At 33.6% G+C, this 25,192-nt stretch overlaps 1 protein-coding gene across 1 annotated transcript in view; it reads right to left on the minus strand.

Annotated features, from left to right (window-relative positions):
- Window positions 1–25,192, minus strand: part of NEK7 (NIMA related kinase 7) — a 153,250-nt gene that overhangs the window by 12,122 nt on the left and 115,936 nt on the right. The window contains exons 8-9 of the mRNA XM_003264513.4: window positions 11,449–11,543; window positions 7,261–7,374 (exon numbers count right to left, since the gene is read on the minus strand). Of these exons, the coding sequence (XP_003264561.1) occupies window positions 7,261–7,374; window positions 11,449–11,543 (209 nt within the window). The remainder of the gene's footprint in view (window positions 1–7,260; window positions 7,375–11,448; window positions 11,544–25,192) is intronic.

Consider the following 25,192-nt stretch of genomic DNA (forward strand, 5'->3'; position numbering starts at 1 on the left):
TAAAGACTAGTGCTATTGGTACTGTTTCTTTTTCACCCCCATCTTAATCCCTCTGAGACCAATTATGTTATGTCAGCCTCCTGGATATACCCAATTTCCATCTACCCAAGGACATATTTTAGCACCCCAAAGTGGGTCTAATACATTAAAGTACACTATATTTTGGAGCTTTAGATATTTATACAAAATGATTAGGCGTATCCAACTTGTACACCAAAGTGTCACTAGTGATTGACTTGGGGGTAAAGGGAAAGGGAAAAGAAAGTAATCTTACACAGATATAAGGTAATGTAATGTCTATATTTCACAGCTGAGAATCATTCAGTGTCTTTTGAAAACTGTGAAAGTCTTACAGAAAGTTACATGATTTTGTAGGATCCCACAGGACATGTGGAATATAGGACACCGTTTTGGATTCATGTCTTCAAGGAGCAAGTCCCCAGTGTTGCTTCAGATGCATAGGTGAACAAAGGGACTGCTTAACTATATTTTTTAAACAAAAATAGAACATTCAAAGCTTAAAGATCTAATCTTATATGGCAACTTTCAGCAAGGTGGCCAACTGATATTGTGATGAGAATGTTAAATTTACTGAAACAATTTATAGGAAAGAAAATCAAATGTTATTAATAGTGTTTGAGATAATACGTTAATTTTAATAAATAATGGCACAATTATATATTATTGATTTTATTATATATCTCTCTCTACATTTTAAAGTAAAATACTTTTACCTCAGCATTTGATTACATGGTTGCAGAGACTGCAGAAATATTTGTACAGAATTACCTTCAGACATTATTTGTGCCATATAAAATAATGTCCTTCTTTTAAATAATCTCAGGAAAATGTATTAGAAAAAAAATCCTCTAACACCAACTTAAACAACTGTGGTTAATTTCCAGCAACAACTCCAGAAAACTTACATAGATCTATTAAAATTTGTAAATCTAGCAATTACAAACTAAAAATATTTGGACTGCTCAAATGAATAAAAAAGTTTTATAAACTTAATTTAACTTCAAAGATGCAAAAATAATCTCTACCTGATACTTTCATCTTGTTTTTTCTCTTATTTACATAAAGCAGTTCTTTTCATGAACCAAAACAAAGGTCATGGTTTTTGTTACTGACTTAACTCCCTTAAAAATCTTCTTTAAATATATTCTAAATTTAAAAATAAACAAAAATTATTTATAAATATTCGGTTTGAAACTCAGTTATATTTTTAAAGCTTTCATTTAGTGATTTCCTTTCCTTAACAGTAGCCATTTGAAAACAAAGTATTAATAAAATTATGACAAACTGTAACTTTTTTTGTTCAATATATTATGGATCAACATATTTGCTATCTTGAGATATATGCTTGGTTTTTCGTACTCAAATATATGGAAATAATTCCTACCCTTCTGCCATTCCCTCATTCTTTCCTTTCAATGTTACATTGCCCCTGAGTTAAGCAAATGTCTCATTGTGCCTAAGCAAATGTCTCATGCCCTCTAACCTGCTATGCTTCTAGGGAAGGAGATTCCAGATAAATATGGTGAGTGAAAGGGTTAAGAACAGAGAGGAGAAAAATAAAGAATTGGTAAGTCTAAGAGTAAAAATCATGAAATGCTCATTCATAAAACACCTGAGAGTTTACTTTGGGCTCTGTGTTCTTGTAACACAAACAGGGGGATGTCATGCCACACGGGTACCACCGTGATGTCCAGTGTTTGCTCTAAACATTGTCTAGGTCTCTACTTACTCATATGTAAAGTGGGAATGATGCCATTGCCCTTCTTTAACAGGAAAATTGATAATCGCATTAAAGAAAATGTGATTTCAAAAGTTGAAAAAAATTCAGTATTGTAATTTTATTCAAAGCCACATAAATACGTTATACTCTCCAATAACCTATAAATATCTGAAATCAGTTTAGTTCAATTAAAAATTTATTTTTGTTATTCATACATAATCAACCATAGGAAAAAAAACCCTGTACTTTTTAATCCCTGTGTTCATTTTAAATACACCAGAAAATCAAGACTTTTCTTGTTTCAACAATATAGGAAATGATGCCAGAAATTCTTAAACATTTGAGTGAAGCAGCAGGAAAGACATTATCAGGCTGCACTGCTAAACTGTTCCAGGAGAAGCCAGAAAGAACCTCCCCTCCTGCCTTCCATTTCTCTAACTTGAAAAAAAAAAAAAAAGGAGAGGGACTCTGTCCACCTAAGAAAGAAAGTCAAAAATAATAGAAAGGAGATAAAACCAAAATATATTTATGAGGTAAAAGTTTATGATTCATTCATATTAGTTATTTGATTGAATGTGACCTTTCAGGTTGATATTTTATGGGTTAATTTTTTTTGAGTGGACTCATTACTTGATTTTTTTAAAAAACAAATAGTTTTCTATCTGTGGGCTGGAGGTATAAAGTCATAAAATGAACAGAAATTTAAGGTAAAACAAAAGAGACATTAAGTAATGTGGAAACTGATCACTGGGTTAATAATTCCGATTCCAAAATCACATTTTGTTGGTTTCTTCACCTAAAAAAGCATTAATGAGACTTACTAAACTATCAAGTTTTTGAAAATATAATCAGAATATAATCACAATAACCACAAATATTGTATCCTTCAGTACTTTATTTACAATACATTTAAAATTACTACTAAACATCTGCCATAGCCACTAGTTCAGATCAGCAAGCACTGTTGTAATAATAGTCTACTTTATTAAAAACATTTTAACCATCTTTCCAATGTTTGATAGGTGCTTAAATTTCTTTTTCACTCAAAGTATTGTTTTTTAGTCTTCAATTTATCTCTACTCAATTTTCTTCAACGAAGGGCACCCTTTATCCTTCTTTCTCATTTCCATTTCTTAAACTTTCATCTGCAAACCCTGTACTCAACTTACAGAACTTTCTTCTAAATCTATCTCCTCAAACCTAACATGAAAAGAAATGTTATGCTTTTTTGTTTGTTTGTTTTTGAGACAGAGTCTCGCTCTGTCGCCCAGGCTGGAGTGCAGTGGTGCCATCTCGGCTCACTGCAAGCTCCGCCTCCCGGGTTCACACAATTCTCCTGCCTCAGCCTCCCGAGTAGCTGGGACTACAGGTGCCCGCCACCACGCCCAGCTAATTTGTTGCATTTTTAGTAGAGACGGGGTTTCATCGTGTTAGCCAGAATGGTCTCAATCTCCTGACTTTGTGATCCGCCCGCCTCGGCCTCCCAAAGTGCTGGGATTACAGGCGTGAGCCACCACGCCCGGCCCAGAAATGTTATGCCAAAGCAACCACTGAGGCACTACTGTGTCAACCTTTCTTATGCCAAATAAAAAGTATTGAAAGAAACGAAGTATACATTTTGTTTGATATTAATGCTGACATTTTAACAGTATCAGTTAAATTTCTAAATAATTAACAATATAGCTATTTACTATTTTAGAGTTTCATGAGATAAGTTTGTGAACAAATAGATAATTTTGATGACTACTGCAATGTCTCTCAAAGAAATCAAATACTGAAATGGAAGGAAAACAGTCTATTTATCTTATTTCCCAGTAAATGGACACCTGGCATTACAGAGAAAATGATGCCTATGTAAAACAGGAAGTAATATCAATAAAAGAAAACTATCACATCCTCTGGCCTATCTTGTGAGTAATTTTCTGCCTTACTCTACAGAGAGTTCTTTGGAGAAGTTTCTCTCACTCATTCAATTGTCATTTATTGGTTCATCCTTTAATCTACCTCTGAGATTCCTGCCCTCATTCCCTCAATCAATCAATCAATCAATCAATCAATCAATTACTAGGCCTTTTAAAATGTGTCAGGCCCCAGGCCCTGGAGATATACAGATAAGCAGCAGAGTTACTGATCCTCAAGGGCAGGAGCTTGACAGTCTGCAGGGGGAGGCATCCATGCAAGGAAGCTACTACAACATGGCGTAACTGCCAAGGGAGGAGGCGATGGGGAGAGAAGAAAGGAGGTCAGGGAAAACTATGCAGGAAAACTATGTCCAAGCTATTTTGAAAGGAAAAGAGTGAGTTTCTTTGGAAAGAACAGGAAAAAGAGGTACTTCAGAAAGAGGAAACATCATCTATAAAAGCATGAAAATTCATGGAACTTCTAGTAGAACTTGCATTGATAAGAGTTAGAGAAAGAAGAAAAGAATATCCAATGATCAATAATTCTTGAGATGAGCCCAGGTCAGTTTACGACGGGCCTTTTGAGTCACAATTCCTTATACATAAGTAAATGTTTGCTTCACTGTCACCAACAATACCAAGTTTCATTTAAACTAAGAGATATCTAAGGAAAGATATCTATCTTTTCAACCCAGGACTCTTGTTAAATATAGTAATTGCCCATTGATACATGGATGAGATCATTACTAGAAAAGGAAAAAATACAAAACATCAAAAGAACTCATAAATAAATATATTTAAGTAAGCCATAAAATACAGATTCCCTAATATCACTTATGTGTAGCTGAAATATATCAATCTAGAACCCTAATTATTTGTACACACTAAGACTAGCATAATTCAAAAGAAAAGATTTGACATTCAGGCTTATTTTTCTAAAACTTCTCATTTTTTGTTTTAATGCTTAACTGTTATATATGTTTTAGAATATAAGATAGGAAATTAAAAGAAAAATCCCAAGCTTTTAAACTCTGGGTTCTTAAACAGAATGACTATATCTAGAAATAAATTGTGTAGAGTTCCTGAGGATTCCTGTTAACTGAGGCTGATTGGAAGGTATGGCTAGTATTCTCATGAAATCCTCCCTTAAAATCTTGTTTGGGCAGTAACCTTAAAAATTTGGCAGTAGCTACATAAATTTGGTAAGCTCATAAATACATACTTGATAAGTTGATTTGCTTAATTTTTTTATTTTTCAAATAGTTACACACTCTGTTATCATTGTAGCTATAAAATTAACAAAATAAACTGTCTTTTAATTAAAAGTTCACTGTTGAAAAACTCTGTACTTCACTTTTTATTAGTTCCTGTATTCTGCCGTACTAACAAATTAAATGGTATTCTGGATTTTTAAAAGATCTAAAAAGTCTACTTTATTAAAAAAATTTAAGACATTATAGCACTACCAAATTTGGGATTTTTGGCTACCATGAATTCTGAACAATTATTTTACAAATTGAGTTCCTACTTAAGGAGAGAAAATATTTATTAGCACATCTGCATTTCAAAGCTGTTTTGAGAACTCTTCCACATAAATAGATTAAAGTAACATTGTTATACAGTCTGCATATTTTTATATTCATTTCTTTAGTAAGAATTATTTTCCACATTTACCTAGAAACTACAGCTTTCTATTTCATCAGGGAATGACAACAGATTTTACCAATACAAGGAATCACATTTTTTTGGAAAGTACACCATATAATGTGTTTTGCTTTACAGCTCTTTTCGAAACTGGTAACTATATAGTGTGAAGTAAAAAGTGGAATCTATTTTCCTTTCCCAACTCTAAGACCTTCTATCTGGGCCAGACTTTGATATTTGCCCCTTGGCTGAGAATCCGCATATCCAACTTCACACTTAGCTGCAGTGAAGTAGCCCTGCAGGCAGGCCGACTTCAACGAACCACTAGTGGTATCATCATTAAAATCCTGCTGAAGGTCACCATGGTAACCGCCTGCTGAGGCTTCACTGCTGCACTCGGCATCTCCTAATCAGCTACCATGTGAAATGCAAATTCAGACAGTCTGAAAATTAGTCAAGAAGAATAGGGGATGAGGATGCAGATATGTGAAATATTCATGCGCTTCATGGAAAAAAGAAGACAGCATGAATGACACAACAAAGAAAGGCCCCTGACATTCTTGCTATCATTTTGCATTATTGTTCACACCCTACTGTATTTCCAGGCCTATAGTTCTGAAGTTGGTTTTGTGAAATGCCATATTTATAGTCTATACCCAAAATAGTAATTAAAAATGGCTAACATAATAGTATTAACATCAAATAAAGATAATACTTTTAAATTATCATCACTGCTGTGTAACAGTTTATTCTAATTACCTGAATACAAATGCTATGGAGAAAAAAAACAGGCATCACTGATTATCAGTATCAAAACTACCAGAAGAAAAAGTGCCTATTATATTCTAGGAACACAAATGCTTTACATGTGGTGAAAATTCTTTAGAGATATTTATTATTCAAGTTACACGAACTCAAATTTCCTTACATAATACTAAGACCCAATGCTATTCGTTTCACAATAGAAAGACTGACATGATTACCTAATAAGTGAACACTATAATTGTTTTATATTTTTCCTTTTCTCCTTTCCATTTTCCTGAGGCAAAAAATCTGTTGCTCATGAGAAGGTGCGATGTCCTAACTCAACACACTATTTTCTCTTGGTAGGTCCCTGACGAGTATTCCATAAAGAGCTAATATGAAACATTTTAGTTGACCTGAGATACTGCTATTCTGCATACATCCTCCTTAAATATTGGTAAAATGATGATACGTTAGGCTAAAATGGGAGATGTTTTGTTCAACGAAAGACTGGACATTGGGTAGAGCCAAAACAACTCACTTCAGTGGGTTACCAAAGCAAGCAAGCATTCAGATTCAGATCTTAATAAGGTAGCCTTCTAAGATTTTCAGCCACAACTAACACACCTTTTAAACATGTCTACAATGATAACCTCGAAACATTTCCCCAGTAGAATCTGAGTATGGCAGTGAGGTGATGATAGGACAGGTATAGTCAACGGAGGGAAGGTAAAGCTTAAATAATAAGGCTCAGAGATATGTAGTTAAGAGATGCGCGTTTTGAGTTTTGGAAAACATGGACGAAAGGGAAGTTCTGCCAAAATAGAAAATTACAACTGTGTGCTGGTCTGGTCTGGGGCTGTGAGAATAAGGAGTTAGCCCTGTTAGGAAGGGCCATCAGACATGATGATTAACTAGAGCCTACGTATGAGTATTAACTCTGCCCTTTGCACCGTTCAGTACACTGTAGAGTCAGCTACTATTCTTATCACACCTAGAAAGTGGCCAATTTTACACCACATGCTGTGTTGTGTTGCACTACACATTATCAATTGCATAGTCAACTCTTTAGAGAGCAAGTCTCCAAGAGAATGAAAGCAGAATTAAAAAGTGCTAGTTCTGCTACCTATACCATTCATTTTCATGTCTGGATAAAGTAAAATTTCTTAGTAAAATAAAAATGTTAGCAAAATGGACAACAGAAGAACATGTGGACTGAAAATGACTTACTTCTTCTGAATAGTGATCTGAAGGAAGAGGTGGGTAGTCACACTGTTCTATCTTCTTACACAGTGAGTATAAATTCATTTTGTCACCATAGAAGGGACTCTGTAATGCAGCCATCTGTAAAATGCCCCCAATGAAACTGATATAGTTAGATGGTAAATTAAAAGGTGATTTCATCAAGTATATTACACGGGGGTAGAAAATAATTAGAAATATTTTAAATAGAGTTATCTGGGCATTTTGATTTTTATGAATATCCCCTTCTGAGGAAATTTATTGAGTTAAAAATCTTACTACAACTTTTGGTTATTTTTTTTCCAACATTTAAAATTCCCTAAAATAGAGAATTAGTTAGCATATTTCTTTAAATACAAGTGCAACATAAAGAAAAATAACACATAATTTAAAAACTCTTTGTACCTATAACGACACAAAAACAACTACTATATCTCACAACAAAACAGTCATCACAAGGTGTAGCTCAACCATACAGAACAAACATGAAACTGAAGTTAAAACTGAATTATAATCTAGCATAGGGAAGAGAATGCAGAGCATTTTCTCTTGCATAATAGTTTCTGAAGATAAAGGTTATTCTGAGAAAAAAGTCTTTTCAATTTAAATGCAATAACTGATCCCCAAATAGTTTACAATGAATTAGAACTCTTTTCTTTTGATAATGTCCCAAAAACATTAAATTAAATATGTTCGAAAGCTCAATGAGTCATAGCTGTAATTCAAGGCTTCCAATGAGATTTTTATGCAGAAAAACACGACCCAAAGGATGAACAACTTTAAAAAAGACATTATTGAATTTAAATTTATTTTAAGACAAGGTTCTAACTTGACATTTAAAGTGCAAGCAAGTACTGTGGTAAGCAGTGTTACAAACTAAAAATTCAATTTAAAATGTTCGCATCCTGTTCAAAACCTTCTAAATCTTTGAACCGCAGCAGCAAGAATACAACACGGAGTGCCAGGCTGCCCCAAAGTCAGTCACCCTTTTCTACATGTGCTAATAAGTTTGATTTTGGAAGGACAATGTGTACATTCCCCAGACAGGCAGAGTGTGTGTGAAACACGCTAGTCCATGCTGTGCTACTCAGTGAGCGTCAGTGGGGACAGGACAAGCTGAAAATGGCTCTCATCTGTCTTCTGTGCTCCAGACAGAGCTTTAACTCCTTCAGAGCCTTGATGAGAAGGGGATGGGATTGGAAATCAAAACTGGAAAGTAGCTCAACACATTTTTATCTTGCTTATGTTTTACATAAAACGTGCACACAACTATATAGAAGTACCTTAGGAAGAGTTGTTTCACATGACAAGAAAAAAGTTAAAAACAATCTGAATGCCCCTAATCATATTAAACACTCTGAGAGGAAATCTCTAAAAGAACTACAATAATAATAATAATAATAATAATAGTGGTTTTTGTTTTAAATGCAAGGACACTTTAAGATAAATGTTACCTTAAAAATACACTGTATATATAAACTATAGTCTCTCTGTGTTTGCAAAACCTTAAGTAAATGTACATATATTCATTATCATATTCTAGGCATTCATTATAGTCCTTTTTCTCAGTACTGCAGTGTTAAAAAAAAAAAAAAATCTGAATGTCCCCTAAGGAGTTAAACAGGAATAGTATATTTTCATGCATCTCCTGCTTTGACAGATGAAAAATGTCAACTGTCCTGTTTTTATTTTCAAGCTTTTGCACTATTCATCTGGTTCATTAGTGCATCTCGATGCTGCCCCTGACAGCTGCTCGCCCTCTCCTCCCAGCAGCTGAATTTTTCAGGCTAATTTGATCCTCCACACTGAGACGATCGCTAGAATGATTGACTTACTCCCTGACCTCCAGGGTCTGACTTTCCTGATTAGTATTCTGGGGGTGTCGGAGGGACGAAAGCCCACTGTCTGTCTTCGGGGCTGGTGGCAGCTCTCTTTTTTTTTGAACTGTAAGCCACCAACCTACAACCCTGTAAGGATGCAATTGCTGCGCTGAACAATAAAGGAAATGTGTAAAACCTACTTTTCCATGTAAAGGTCCGTGTAGCAAAAGCACAGCATCTTGATTTTAATTAGTAAAGTCTACTTTGTTGCATATCAATTAAAACTGTACTGCTAGTTTTGTTTTTTTTTTTTTTTGAGGTTTCAGGAATATTTGAAAGTCTAATTTTCTGAGTTTAAAATACATTTTCAAAAAAGGCTTCCTATGTCTTCATTGTTAATAGTAATTTTTTAGTGGGTACAATACAAAATACGTGATGTTATGACCACTTTTTAAAAGCCAAACTGTTAGGTATTTCTATTAACAGTACATTGAAACATAACTGAAAGGAGATAGAACATAAATTTAAATTAAAGCTTTAGAAAAATTCTAGTTCTAAAAGATTTGCATGGATAAATCAAGAAAATGCATTGAAATGAAAACTAACGTTAGCATGATAGATACTTTAACTCAAAATCATCCACAATACATATAACTCATGGATGTAGGAATGTCCAAAGATGTTATTTTTATTTTTGTGGCATTTTAAGTCCACACAAAAATGGGACACCGTCTCTCAAAGGCAAATTCAAAATGTGATAAATTATTTCCGTTTTGACATGAGTATGCTAGATCTAAAAGAATTATGCAAACTTCCTCTCAAAAACCACTTATTACCTCAATTGAACTTTTTCTTTTTTATTGCTAAATTTAATGTAGTTATTGGAAACCAATTTGCTGTTTACTTTTAGGAATTTGAAGAGAAAATGTTGCTTTGATAATATTAGACTATGCCCTAAAGGAATCTAAGGTTAACTAAACAAATATAAAATATTTTAAATGTACAGAGTGACTAACTTTTAAACATTATAGTAACAATATAAACAATCCAGTTTTTAGCATTGTACCAAATTATTAACAAAATATAACACAGTGAGCATAATTTCTTGTAATCTCATGTGCACATATAAAAACATGTTTTGTTACATTACTGACTCATAATTTTTCATAACAAAAATTATCCAAAGTATGAGTTTATTTAAGAATATTTAAAAATCCTTTCATTTTAAGTAGTTGTTAGTCACTTTAGTAGGAAGGACAAAACAAATAATTTCAGGTTACTTAAATTAAGGAAATTTGAATCTGCAATGAATAAAATAATAAAAGATCATGACATATATTTTTAAAAAGTCAAAAAACACCTCCTAATGCTCTACTTCCAAGTAATGGTAGCACAATTAAAATAGATGACTTCATCATATATTTCATTTAATTCTGGAGGATAAGAGACAGAAAATAGATATAGTAGGAAATGCATTGGTTTCTGTCCTCTTTAGACTTCTCTCATATACACAGAGATATGAAAATGATTCCTACACAGGGATATGAAAATGCTTCCATGTATTACATTTCCTCACTTTATTAAAACCTACTTAGACATAGACTAATTTTTAATTAACAGCTTTGACTCAAAGTCTATATTCCTAGGAAAATTATCATTCAATTAAAAAAACAAAATTACAGAAGTCACTAGCTTGAGATACTTTTATACCAACAAAGATGTAAAATGTGTTACTAACATGCTTTCTTTTATCCACCCAAATTATTACAGTGCAACATTTCTAGAGGACCTACCTACATGATTCCATCTTCCTTTGATAAATGTTCACCAGTAGAACAAAAGAGATAGTATTTCACTGAGCTTTACCAATACAAATTATTACTCATGGAAACTAAACTAATAACCTAGAAGAACTATCTGTTTGCATACTATCCTTAATGCTAAATTACACCTGTGTAAAAGTGAAATAAAATATTGATAAAGATATTTACTATACTTTCATATATTAAATCCAATCCATTATGCCTCTCCTGTAATTTATGGATCAAGATTTATAGATGTTCAAACGTATATTTTTACAAATGCAAGATATCAGAAAGGCATTATATTAACATAAAAGTTAATGCTTTAAAAATAAACTTCTCATCAAAAGAACACAATTTAAAAATATATTAGATGTGTAGGAATGTATAGTTATTAAATTCCATTATACAAAGTTATTAACCCAACGAAAATTCTTCATAATTAAAAAGGTGATTCTTAAACATCCAGAAAAAAGTAAGTATATACTATAAGGATAGAGGAAATATACTAAGTAAAACTGCATCAATATTTGGAATTTATCAACATTACCTACCTCATATAGTAGACAGCCAAGAGACCAGATGTCAGATTTGAAGTTGTATCCATTTTCATGTATTCTCTCTGGAGACATGTAATAAGGCGTACCAACTGCAAAAAAACAAACCAAATAAAATAAGAGGTATATAAAAATAAAGATGCAGCTGCGGTAAGAAACTATATACAAAATTTTGAATTTAAAAACATCACCAAAATAATTCATTAGTATCAGAAAGCTGTTCTTGAGAATACTAAAAACTTTTTAATTTCTTCTTTACTCCTTGACCCTTAAATAGTACATTAACAACTGCACTAAACAATGTGGTGGGTTAAACTTTATTTCCTTTTGATCAATCCAAGAAGAATCAACGGAGCATAACTAAGGGAAAAAAGGTAATTCTGCTAAGAATACCTACTTAAATGATTCACATTGGCTTTATTTTTTTTTTAAAATATGGCTTGAATATCCCAAATAATTAAGCATGATAGTTTATTTAAAAATAAATAGTATTATATAACAATTTAGTACAGTATGAGTAAATGAATCATATTTGTTAACTTTTACAGAAACATCCTTTAGAACACAGCGTGGCTGTTAACAAATGATATAACACTTGATGCCTTACTTCCACTTTAGAAAGAATACCACAGACTTTTGTACATCAAAGGATTATATAATAACAAATGTGAAAGGGCACTGGCATCTCTGGAAAAATGTCTTGAGTTATTGTTACTACTGAGACCTTTTTAGAGACAAGACACTCAAGATAATTTTTGTTTTTGTTTGCTTGCTTTGATGTGCTAATACTTTTTCTTTTTTTATGACTGTTTTAGAAGATGCTATTAAACACTTGAACATAAACAAAAGCATATATGTTACACTTTGAAGTGTAAAAATATTTAAGTGACTTTCAAAGTGAGTATCTTTAATTTCAGACTCAGACGGCTATTTCATCATCATTAGTCTAAGGCTTTTTGCCAAATAGAAAGTCAAAGTTTACGAACATTTAGAATCTTATTTACCTGAGGGAAGGGCTACCAAAAATATGTTGCTATTCAAGGAGAAAAGGGCATTCCCCTTTTTCTATTAATTTTTAAGACCTCCCCAGGTGTTTACTATAAATCTTAAATAAGACTAACAAGACTGAATAGGGGTCTTTCGTCAGAAGCAACAAAAAGACTCACACCAATAATCAAAGCACTATACTCAAAGGCAGGAGTCAGTTTGCCAAAAGAATAAAGTTATAACCTAATAGTTATGTGTGGAAATTATACTAAGCTAAAGGTGAAAACATCATGTACCATGCCCCATGATATCCTACCTGTATCGGAATCCATTTTTACTAATCATAGATAGCCCTAGTCAGACTGGATGAAAGAAAAGTATTTATGAAAGTGACAAAGTTAAAAAAAAAAGTATGCAAACAGAAGGATAAGAAACTTATATAAAATACAAATTACTAATATACGAAAATTAACGAGACAAACTTTAAGACATAAATTATTTAATAGTAGCATTTACTTTGAAGATAAACAGGTAAATATGCCAATTTCTATAGTGTCAGAAAAGCAAAGAACTTTGGAAAACAGCTAGGTTTAAAGAATCTGTATTATTACTGTGTAAAATAAACACAAGCTATCTAGCTTTGGGAGTTCTAACTACTTTCACCTGTAGTTTGCATAAGTGACACCAATTATTGGAAATATTTACACATTCTCTCCATTTAAGGAAGGATGGTAGGTACAGTTGGAATAATAAACGGGCTCTGCTCCTGGTTTCAGGACATAAAGCAAGTGACTGGCAGTGAGGAATGTGCAGAGAGAGGCTTCACGGAATCCACAGGGGGGCAACTGAAAACACTGAGGCTTGAAGGTTCAGAGTTTACCAAAAGCAAAGGTAATTTTAACCAGTAGCTCTGGGAAACCTGCTGATACATTAGGGGTTTGATATGAGTGTGAAAGATTGATGATAAGGAAAAAGAAGAACAAATGCTAGCATTTTACAGAGATTAGCCCCAGCATAACACCTTAACTGCAACACAAACTGAACTCAAGGACGACCCCCAAGTGAAGGGAGCAGAGGAAAAGAATGATTAGGAATTCTACTAAGCTAAACTTAAAATGTAAAAAATGTTAATGTACAAAAATCCTTTTTCAGTGAGCTGCTGGAGGTCACTGCAAAAAGTTACACACTCAGTTAACACTGATACTTTAAATTTAGATACTGATTCTTAATATTATAAATAACAAGCCTCTTTATATTAAGTAAGCATGTTTTATTTCAATATTTAAACCACATATATTCATTAGTATATATTAAAACGTAAAGCTAAGGATGCTACTCACCTCTTTGATCAACACATTTCCAACAGTCATTATATAAGATGAGTAAGTTTGTATTCTGCAGTATAATTATTAATAGGATAAATTCATAATTCACTAGGGAACACAGGCCTAAGAGGGAGGTTCTACTGTCTCCTGACATGCTTCCTCATATGCCCCTCCGTTCTGGACAAGGACTCTTACGCTGACTGACACTGAGCAAAGAGGTTCAGCCCCATCACATAAACTGATTCGTCCTTACCTCTCTCTCTGTAGCAGAGAGGCCTAAAAGTTTAAGTGCTCAGGAAAATTTGCAGTACATTTAAATGCAGTGATATGTTTTCAACATTTCAAAATTAATGAAGATATAATTATTTCCAAAAACCTTTTTCAGAGATTCATGACAGCTGTGTCTACGATTACTGTTGCCTCAAGAATGTTGTGACTTCTTTTAACAGCTGTACAAGAAAAGAGAGTTATGGAGTGATATGATTAGACATTAAAATGATCATGGGAATTACTGTCCTATGTAGTGAGAAGCTTGAAGACTACAGCACATGCAATTCCACTTATCTTTCAAGAATTTATGATTTTAGGTAAAATGAGAGTACATTTTGCAATAGCAGATACTTTCGCCACTTTAACCTTCGGACATGAATAAAAGTAGGAAATGGATGATAACATTATAAAAAACAGAGGCTGACATTAGAGGAAAACTGGTAACAACTAAAAATCTTACCTGACCTTTCTTTATTCTATATTAATATTACATTAAAACATACTAAGGCAGTCATCCATATGTAAAAATCCCTTTCATTACATTGACCTGTTCTAGCTATATGAGAAAAGTTTTATATGGTATATACTCCATAAAAAACAAATATATTCTAATCTTTATCCTGAATAAAATGAAGACTGATATTTAGAAGTTCTGCAATATGTTTAAGAGAACCAACAAGTTCCACTAACATGTTGCTATTATAGAAGATATCACTAAATTAATAATTTTAATCAGAGAAGGTTATATATGGAATAGTTTAGCTAACATTTTAGCACTGTAATCTCTGCAAAGATTTGAATGAAAAAAGAAAACAAAATGACTGAAGCATCCTCATATGTGGTTAGCTTTGGATTGCTTTTTTGTGTGTTTTTTAAACAAGGGAGGCAGCACAAAACCAGTGAAAGATAAATCTCTTTCACATCTTACATTTGCCACTAACATTAGTTAGGACCATTTAACTTCTCTTTTCATTTCCTTCCCTCATCTGTAAGATACAGTGATGAGAAAGATGAGCTGATCTCTGAGGTCCCTTTTGCTTTAAAATTCTGTAGCACTTATAGAAACTCTACAAAAATCCATCTGGAAAACAAAATGAAAAAAAAAAAAAGTCCTTTTAAAACTATTACTTAGGACAGCTGAGTGAGAGTGTTTTAAGTCCGAGAGTACAAACAAACGAACTGAGTTTAGAAATACAGTTTCTTTCTCTTAGAATCAGAGCAAACTACAGAAAAGAAAGCTTTGAATATTCCTTGTTGGGAAAATTAAAAGGAGACAAATCATCTTACACCTCAGTTTGATGTAAACACACACACACACACACACACACACACACACACACAACTTCAGGAAATAGGACTTAATTTCCATTCTTTCCTTCATACTCATGAGTCAGCCCAGAAATTATGTTGGCAGACAGAATGGAGAGAGGCCAAATTTATTTCATTGTAAGTAGTATTAACTGAGGTCAATATAGAATGGCTGAGTAGGAGATCAATATTTCTTCTGCTAAAGACATAAAATAAAATTTGTCATCTTTGAAGTGCAACCAATAACATTTAAGAGCTTTAATAATGCCGAGGAAAAACACCTAAGCATATTTTATTGTTATTGCTGCTGTGCTCCAGACCCTGTGTTCAATGCATTCTATGTATTATCTTGCTGAATTTTAACAAAAGTTTACCATACCCTGTTGCATGGTACACAATTCTAGGTCCCGTGGTGACAGAAGTAAACAGGACAAATCGTTGATCTTGTGGGGCTCACAGTCCAGTGAAACGGGGACTATTATAAGGTAGTTTTATGAGATGTTTCAACTATTATACTGCTTTAGAGAGAAGGCATAGGGAAGTCGGTCGGGTAACTTGCCAAGGATCATAAAACTGGTAAGCTGTAGACCTGGAATTCAAACCCAAGTAGTTCTTGTCTCTTGCATTTAAGCAGATGGTTATTTCATTATAACTGACCACTGTGAAATAAAACTGAAAAAAAATCTGTATCTTTCCAAATTAAGAAGCACAGAAATCTTCTAAAAGTCACAGCATGTACATAAGAAAAACCAGGAATAAGGGTTCAGGTTCAATGGGCCAAAGGTGAAAATTATGCTACTCTGCAGCTACGCTGATTTAAAAAAATACTTGTTATGGCGGCTGGGAGGTTAAACATGCACAATTTAAAATTAGATAATAGCTTCTTACCAGAGCAATTACTTAAGTCAAGAAGGGATTGAAAGTTAAAAATAAATCAGTGAAAGCAGCCTATAGTACTGACTGAACATATGCTGCCTTTATAGCTCTAAACCACCCTGAACAACGAAGGGGAAAAAGCCAAACAAAGATCTATCGAGAGGTGCTAGGAAAGGTGTGGGAAAAACAAGTATGTGACCACAGGTGGCACCTGGCACCAAAAATGAAACTGTTTTAATGCCTGGCTCAAGAACACTAATTTTCTAAGTTGAAATCAGAGGATATATCACACTTGGAAATAGTGTAGGGAACACGAATTGTACACTCAAGAGACTCTAGTGTGAAAATTCTGATATCGAGCTTGAATGATGGCCATGCATTTACTCTGCTGGCAATATTACAAAATCAAAGAACCATTTGTCTCACTGCGAAAGGTAAACAGGAGTTCAAGCAATCCTACAACAAAAACAAAAACAAGAACATAATTTCCTCCCAAGGGGTTTCAAATATTTGTTTAGCACAAGGATCAATATCAGAGAGTTTTAGTTAGCTTTTTTTTTTTAAGCAAAAATCTATCTCATTTTTAGGATGTACAACAAGCACATACAAGTAAACTCACACACAAACATGCACTAAGCTAACAATGAAAGAAAATGATTTGTTTATAAATTTTTATTAAGCCAAGTGTGGCATTTTCTCCCTTGAAAAGTAAATGTAAATTACAATGCAATAAAGTACCTATAAAGACCTATAATAAAAATGTGAAAATCTAAAGTCAAAATATCTCTTCAAAAAAGAAAATATTTGTTTTCAGTAAATGTAAACTTCCTTTAATTTTGGAACTCTTCCGGAGAACCTCTCTAGCTTTTTTTTGTTTTTGTTTTTGTTTTTGTTTTGAGATGGAGTCTTGCTCTGTTGCCCAGGCTGGAGTGCGATGGCGTGATCCACACCTGGCTAATTTTTTGTATTTTTAGTAGAGATGGGGTTTCACTGTGTTAGCCAAGATGGTCTCGATCTCCTGACCTTGTGATCTGCCTGCCTCGGCCTCCCAAAGTGCTGGGATTACAGGTGTGAGCCACCGCGCCCAGCCTAGAACCTCTCTAGCTTTTAAACAATTTCACCTAATTATGCTTTAGAGGAGGATACTAATGTCTCCCCAGCTGTCACGTCTATTAAAATGTCTATTAAATTAGTCTATTAAAATGGCGTTACAGGCAGAAATTTTGCCTCCACGATCTTCGCCTCTTGGTGCTATACCTGTTTATGTTATGGTAGTGGCAAGAGACTTTGCAGCCATAAAGGTTGAGGACTTTATAATAGGAAGATTACCCTAGATTATCAGTAAGAGATGCAACAGAAGGGGCAGGGGAGATTCAAAGTGTGAAAGGGCTCTCCACCACTGCTAACTTTTAAAAGGGAGGAAGGAAGCCAGGAGCCAAGGAATGAGGGCAGCCTCTAGAAGCTGGGAATGGCCCTCAGCTCACAGCCAGTGAGGAAACAAGAACCTCAGTCCTACAAAACCAAAAAACTGAATTCTGCCATAATCTGAATAGACAAGAAATGGACTGAACCTCCAGAAGTCCTGCAATCTTACAGATACCTTGATGTTAGCCTGGTCAGTCATATTGGACTTCTGACCTACAGAACTGAAAAATAATACATTTCTGTTGTTTTAAGCCACTAAGTTTTTGGTAATGTGTTAGGGCAGCAATTGAAAATAAATACAAACGTGTTAATGATTCGATTCATGCATTGAGTGGGAGAGTGAAACACTCAATTCTATGTGGTATGGACCTACCTCACAACAAGAATTACATAAGGACCGAGGGGGTAAGAGAAAAATGCATATTGTTCAAAAAAAAAAAGTTTGACCTCTAAAAGCTCACTGGATCATTTTGGGATGGTATTTTTTATTGTCAGGGGTGACGGAGCAGGAGAAGCCAATACATTCGCCAAAAGAATAATAATACGGTTAATAACGCAATGTATAAAGGTTAAAATTATGGTCCTTTGTAATTTAATGAACTCTGGCTTGGTCACTAACTGACAGAAATCTAAACTTGATAATCATACCTATCTCAAAGAGATGCAGAATAGAAATCAGTTAATGTGCTACATGACACTTAGTCCATATGAGTATTTGAAGCTTGATAAGTAACTATTTTTTATTATAAATGTTTTAAATTGACCAAAATAAGCTCTTATCAAAAGCAAGTCCAGCAGGGATAACTGCAGATTTATTGATCCAGAGAAAAGTCACCAGGGATCAATACTCCAGTGAACCTCATGAATCTTTCTAGATTTAAAGATAATCTCTCTGCTTAGAATTTTCCAATTTAGAAAGATGTAAATTTCCTAATGGCTCACGCTTTATTCACCACTACCACCCATTCCCATTAAGAGAGTTAATTACCCTTTGGTTGCAATAGCTACAAATATGTCACAAAAATAAACAAGTAGAAAAAGGATACAAGCAGTATTTTTTAAAAAGTCGAAATTAGGTATTTTTCCTCTATCTCAAAGCCATGGACAATACTCATATTCATTATTTCTGATTCTCCTCTTCCTGGACAAATAGCAGAATTACATTTCCCTGTCGCTTTGAAGTACTCATTACCACGAGACCTGTTTTGGCCAATGAAATGTGAATGGAAGTAATCTGTGTTACATTCAAGCAGAAGGGCTTAATTAAGAGCCAGTAAGTGATTCTCCATGTTCTCTTCCTCTCATGGGATCATAAAAACGTATGTCGATATGAAGATAACACAAGACTGAAGCTGCCTGGAATGCCAAGTCACCACATGAAGGGATGTCAGCTACCTTAAAGACCAACAAACGTCTACAACTCACTGTGGGTGACAAAAGATTAGAACATACTTCATTGCTAAGCAATTGAGGCTTTTTTGTATTGTTTCTTCTTGCAGCATAATCTAACCTATACTTACTGATATACTTAGTCAAATTCACCCTTTATGTGTGTAGTCTGTCTCTAAGCTTCTTTCATTTAATCAATATTTATTGAATATCTATTATGAGCAATCCCCTCTTCTAGGTATCTAGGATACATAAGGGAACCAAATACACAAAGATCTCTGTCCTCATAAAGCTTACATTTAGCTGGGAGAGACAATACATACAAAGCATAGTAAGTAAATTACACGGCATGTCAAGATACTAAGTCCTAAGGAAAAAACAAAAAATAAAACAGGGTAAGGTTTAGGAGTTCTAGGGATGGAGTGGGAGTGAAGTGGGGGCAGTCAGGTTCAGTTTTAAATAGAGTGATCTCAGTTTTCTCATCTGTAACACTTACTGTACCCACAACACTGAGGAACAGAGGAGAAAACGTGCTTTAAAATGCTCAGAAATTTTTAAATGCTATGCAGTACTCGTATTCATTGCCACTGCTGTTATTGTTAATATTTGGTAGCAATAGAGGATTCTCCTGGGTCACTATTACAGGAAATAAGGGAAGTTTGATATGATTTGCCTAGAAATAGTATATATTTGGAATATATAAAATGGTTCTGGTATTCTGTTTATATGTTTAAATATTCAATGATTAAGATACTTAATCTCTTAGTAAGCTGCCTCTGGGTCAGGATGTTCATATTTGCTGAAAGGAGACCTCATAGTAAGTTAAGAAATAGAAATATACCAAAAGTATATTCTGCCTCTTACGATATGAGAAAATTTATTACTTGATTGCTGTGTTCCAATTTCACAAGTTTTGGTGAAATTTTAGCTTTCAGTATAAAATAGCCAGTTCTTTAGAAATATCAGCTAAAGTTAAGGGTGGACAGATGGCCATGAAGACAGATTTTGACATCCTAGAGGCCTATTTCCTGTTTACTTCTGAATCTTGGAGCAGCAAGAGTAGTCAATTCTAGGAGAGAGAGCAAACTATGTCTTCATATGTAGGCTCCTAAGCAATGTAACAAAGCCGAATATAGTATTTCTAGATCTAATAACAACAAATCAGAAAACAGTAAAAAGAAAGAAAAAATGTCACAAGGAACTGACATAATGAAAAAACAGACTGCATGTGAGAGTAAACCCAGACTAGGAAGCCACAGACCTACTCACTATCTTCTAGCTGTTTACCTTTCTCTGCTTCGTTTTTTCAACTTTAGAATACAAACAGCTCATGTGCATAGTTCACATGTATGTGTAAAGATTTTAGAGAGTTGAATGATTTGCAAACTGTAAAGAACTATGATAAATGTTATTATACCCCTCCAGAAGCACAAGGAGCTGTGTAAATGAGTAATTTATGATTGACCAATTCAACTGGCCAGATAACAAGTCTGGAGAACATCCAAAAGTAGGTAGAAAATGGGAATTAGCATTTAAGTAAATGAAACAGCATGAAGGCGCTGCAGACTTAGACCAATGTTTTCCAAATTGTGGGTCATACAACCCATTGATGAGTTGTGAAATCAATTTAGTGGGCTGTAACCAGTGTGATTTCTAGTGAAATAAAATAGAACAGACAATATCAGAATGTAATACAGTTGCATCATTGTCAAGAAATTTGAAAGCCACTGACCTACACTATTAGAAAGCTTAAGAAAGTTGTGCCCTCATCATAAATTTTAAAGATGTAGCTATAGATAATAAGTTTCTTAACATATATTTTTATGATTGACAAATAATAAGGCAAAATTCATAAGTGTATATATATACACATATATATACTATATATGTATATATATATAAAATATCCTACAATTAGTCTCCCTAGCCACACCTCCATCAAAATTAATACAAAAACAACAAATGAAAATCTTCCCTAACATAACTTCGTGTAAAAACAAAAGTGAAGGTGGGAGGAGGATAAGGAGACCAAAAAAAAACCAAACAACTGTTTAGATCACAGATCACAGGCAGTGTAAACATTCTGTTCTATGGGCTAATGAGTTCCAGTGTGGTGTACTCTGCTCAGTTCTGGGTAGCACATACTAAGGGTACTCTGAGAGGAAAAGATGCAGACTCACAGGACACAGAAGATCCTGAAGATAGGAGACTACCCTGGGCATGCTTAGCCCAAAGAAGAACGAAGGAGGTTCGTGGCTGCTGCCTTCAACCCAGAGCACAACGCTCTCCTCATTACATTTAACCTTGGGAAAGCTTGCCACTGCACTTAGAATAAAACGTGAATGGCTCCTACATCCAGCCCTGTCTTTTCTTCACTCAGTTCCAGCAGACAGAGCTTATCCTGTATCCACCTTTTGTATGAAATGCTCTTCAGTCTACCTGGGACATTATTTCATAGCTGCCCCTTTTACATCCTTTACATCTCAGTTTAGATGTCACCTTCTCAGAGGGGACTTGCCCCACCTCACTCTCTCCAAATTAGTTCCCCAACTGGCCATTTTCTGTCATACCACTAATAATTCATCCTAGTTTTTTGTTTGCTTTATGATCTATTTCCTCCTACCATAAGGTAAGCTCCCTGAGGACACGGACTTCTCTTGCTCAGACTACATTCCTTGTCTCTAGAATAGCACCTGCATATAACAGGTATGAAAACTATTTTTTGAATCAATCAGTTCAGGCAGAATAAATTGTACCTGGAGAACTCCTTCTCCACTTCCCCCTTTCTTTCTCTGCATCTTCATCACTTCACCACCACCATAAGCAATTGAACATTTATACAGTTCATTACAGTGTTAAGAAAACACTTGCATTCATTATATTATTTGGTCAGGGACTGTTTAGGAGTTAAGGGACAACATAGGATGGTTATTACCAGCATTTCTAGTTTTATAAATCCAGATACTGAGTTTTAGAAAAGTTAATACATGGCTTGATAAAGGTCCTACAGAGCATGCAAATCCCAAGTGTTCATTCTTCCCAAAGCATCATGCTTTTCTCATGTTCACAAGAAAGCAAGAGGAAAAACATGGCTGGGAGATACAGTCAGTCAATAATCAGAGTGGAAAGTTAGAGGAAACCAAACTGTAAAGGGCGCTGAATGCCAGGCCAAGGACCTTGCATGACATTCTTCAGGCAACAAGGAACCAAGGAGGATTCTGAGGAAAGTAACACAATCAGATAGTGTCTTTGAGGAAGATAACTCTAGTGGAAACATACAGAATGGGTTATGAAGAAAAATATCAGAAACAAAAGAGGGTGATCTCCTAGTCCAAATGTGAAGTAATTATCGAGTAAGGATGAGGGAACAGAAAATAGAGATATTTTGAGACAATGTATGTGGTGGTAGCAGGGAGGAAGCAGAAAAACAAGTGAAGACCTGTTAGGATATTTTTCTGTTTTGAAGATCTGAACATAGTTTGAACATGCAGCAATATCAGATTTAGTATTTGTAATTTTCAATCTATATTAAAGGAATTACTACTATGCTATGTTGTCATACTTTTAAGAATTGGTTCTGAAAACTAATTGGAAATGTGGCCACCTATACAACTTTATTTGCTACAGAAGACAGAACTACAGGTTTTATTGTATGTTGATTTATTATGGAATGAAAAGATACAAATAAGAGACACAAAATGAATTGACAATTGAAAATGCAAAGACTTGCCAATCTCTTAAGGACTGTTAAATACAAAATAGTTTTGGAAGTGCACAATCCTATTAATGAATTAAAATAAGTTAAAATCGTATCTTGATTTTTCAACAAAAATGTATTTTGAAAATATAAATGCATAAGACGTTTTTAAAATCCTATATATCTTCGCATTTTAAAATTAAATTCCTGAAAATACCTCCTTTCCAAAGTTAAAAGAAATTTGGCTCCAGTACAAACTTTGATTAAAGTAAACTTACTCAGAGTTTTCTTTATGAACTATATAGAGATTTCATTTATTTATAGTTTCACTGAAATTTATACCTGCTCTATGGATGAATCATGACCTATAGATTGTATCCTCAGTAAAATTAAAAAATGAATCAACATACAATAAAATCTATGGTTCTATTGTGTTTTCTATAAGCAAAATAAATTTGCATAGGTCACCACGTTTTCAATTACTTTTCAGTGCCGACTCTGAGAAGAAAACTTAAATTTGCTTTTAAAAATATATGACAACATAGCAGAGTAATACTTTTCCAAAAGTAAAAATTAGGGTCAATTTGTCATCAAGAATGTCTGTCAGGATTTCTATCATTGCTATTTTATATATATTGTATGTTAGCAGAGAATTTTTCTTGATTCTTCTAAGTAGGATTTTTATGGGGTCCAAAGAGCCTTAGCACACTAGAGTCCAAATTTTAATTATTTGTATTCAATGCACTATGCTTAGTGAACTTTAGTTTTAAACAATCAAAATCTTCAGTTCACAGAGAAGACAAGAAGGGATAAAGGAAATTTTCTTATTTTAAGGATATATTTTTTCTCAAAATAATATGTAAAACAAAAAATACTTGTGAAAAAATTATATTCTATGATTCATCCATTAAGAAAATAGTCTCGTTTCTATTTTTTCACTGCTGTATTTCAGGTATGTCTTAGAATGCTTAGTAATTATGGGCATGAGCATATGTTTATTTATAATGTGTATATATATACACATTATATATATAACTATATATTATATAAATATACATAATGTATATATATTACATATATATAATTACATGACTCTAGGTGAGTTAATTTTGATAAAACTTGGTATGAGAAATTCATAATGAATTATTAAATCTATTAAAATTAATTTTACTCTATAATTTCTACTAGCATATCACCTCAATTTGGAGATGCATATATGTTCTTAAATTCTGTTTAGAACTTTTACAAGAGGCAGTATCAGGCAAACCAAACAAAATGGTTAAGAAGTGAGTTTCATATAATAATGCTGGATCCTTCGGACTGGATGACTACAGCAGGCTCAGAGACAGTCTGCAAAGCAGCATGTAAACAACACACGTGTATGCATGAGCATGGGCATGTGCAGGTGTGTGTGTGTAATTGTAGCCTGGCATTTCTAACTAAACTAGTGACAGAATGCTTTTATGACATTCTTCTATTCAGATGAGTAATATAAAGTGAAAACATGTTATCTACTAGTGATAAATGGCACTGGCTTAGAACAGTCCAAGGTTTTCTCTATGGAACTCCTCCACTCTTTGTATTGCACGTATTGTAACTTCCCCAATAAAACTTTATTAAAGTGCTGGGCAAACTTATGCATTTCTTATGGAAGTTCATGTCAAATTTCTTTATTCAGGAAAAATTACAACGCTCTATGAAAATAAATGTGAAGTGAAAGGAGAAAAAACTATGTTATTCAGCATCACTGTGAAATCTCATTTTCTCAAAATACTTGACAAAATTGAAATCCTGTTAAAAATGCAAAGCATTATCTTTCTAACACTCTTGAAATTAGGATACAATATTTTGTAATTCAGCAAATATTAATTGAGTACCTACTTACGTTTTAGGTACTGTTTTAGAAATATAGAAAAATTCGATGACAGGTTCAAGGCCACACAGAACCTTAGGTAACAAAGCTAGAAAAACTTAAAAACTCTAGTCAACTAATTCAGATGCTCATTTTACTACTTTGTTATTTAGTATAACTCATTTATTCCTCATCAGGCCATTTAAAATGTTTTTATTTCATATCTCAAAACAATTTTATAAAAAAAATAGCTTTCAATGAAATTATGACACCAAAGATGAGCACCATTAAATTAAAGCCAACTTATTTTTAACATAACTTTACTTAATTCTGATTGTCTCCATTTGATCTAAGTCCTGTATTTACAAGGAGAATATATGATTTGAGGAGTTTAAAGATAAGCCCTATCACTCCTTTTAAGTTACTCAATTTAAAAATTATCTCTTTTAGTAATTTCTATTAATTCTAAACAACAACACTCACAACCATATATATTATTTTAATAAATAAAAATTTACAAACTACTATTGTATTTTTAAATGGTCAGGTGAAGTCTTCTTCCAAGAGACAGCTTAATCACCATATTATCTATTATTAAATGTAGAATAAAAG

Source organism: Nomascus leucogenys, chromosome 9, assembly GCF_006542625.1.
Source record: "Nomascus leucogenys isolate Asia chromosome 9, Asia_NLE_v1, whole genome shotgun sequence".
NCBI classification, from domain to species: domain Eukaryota; kingdom Metazoa; phylum Chordata; class Mammalia; order Primates; family Hylobatidae; genus Nomascus; species Nomascus leucogenys.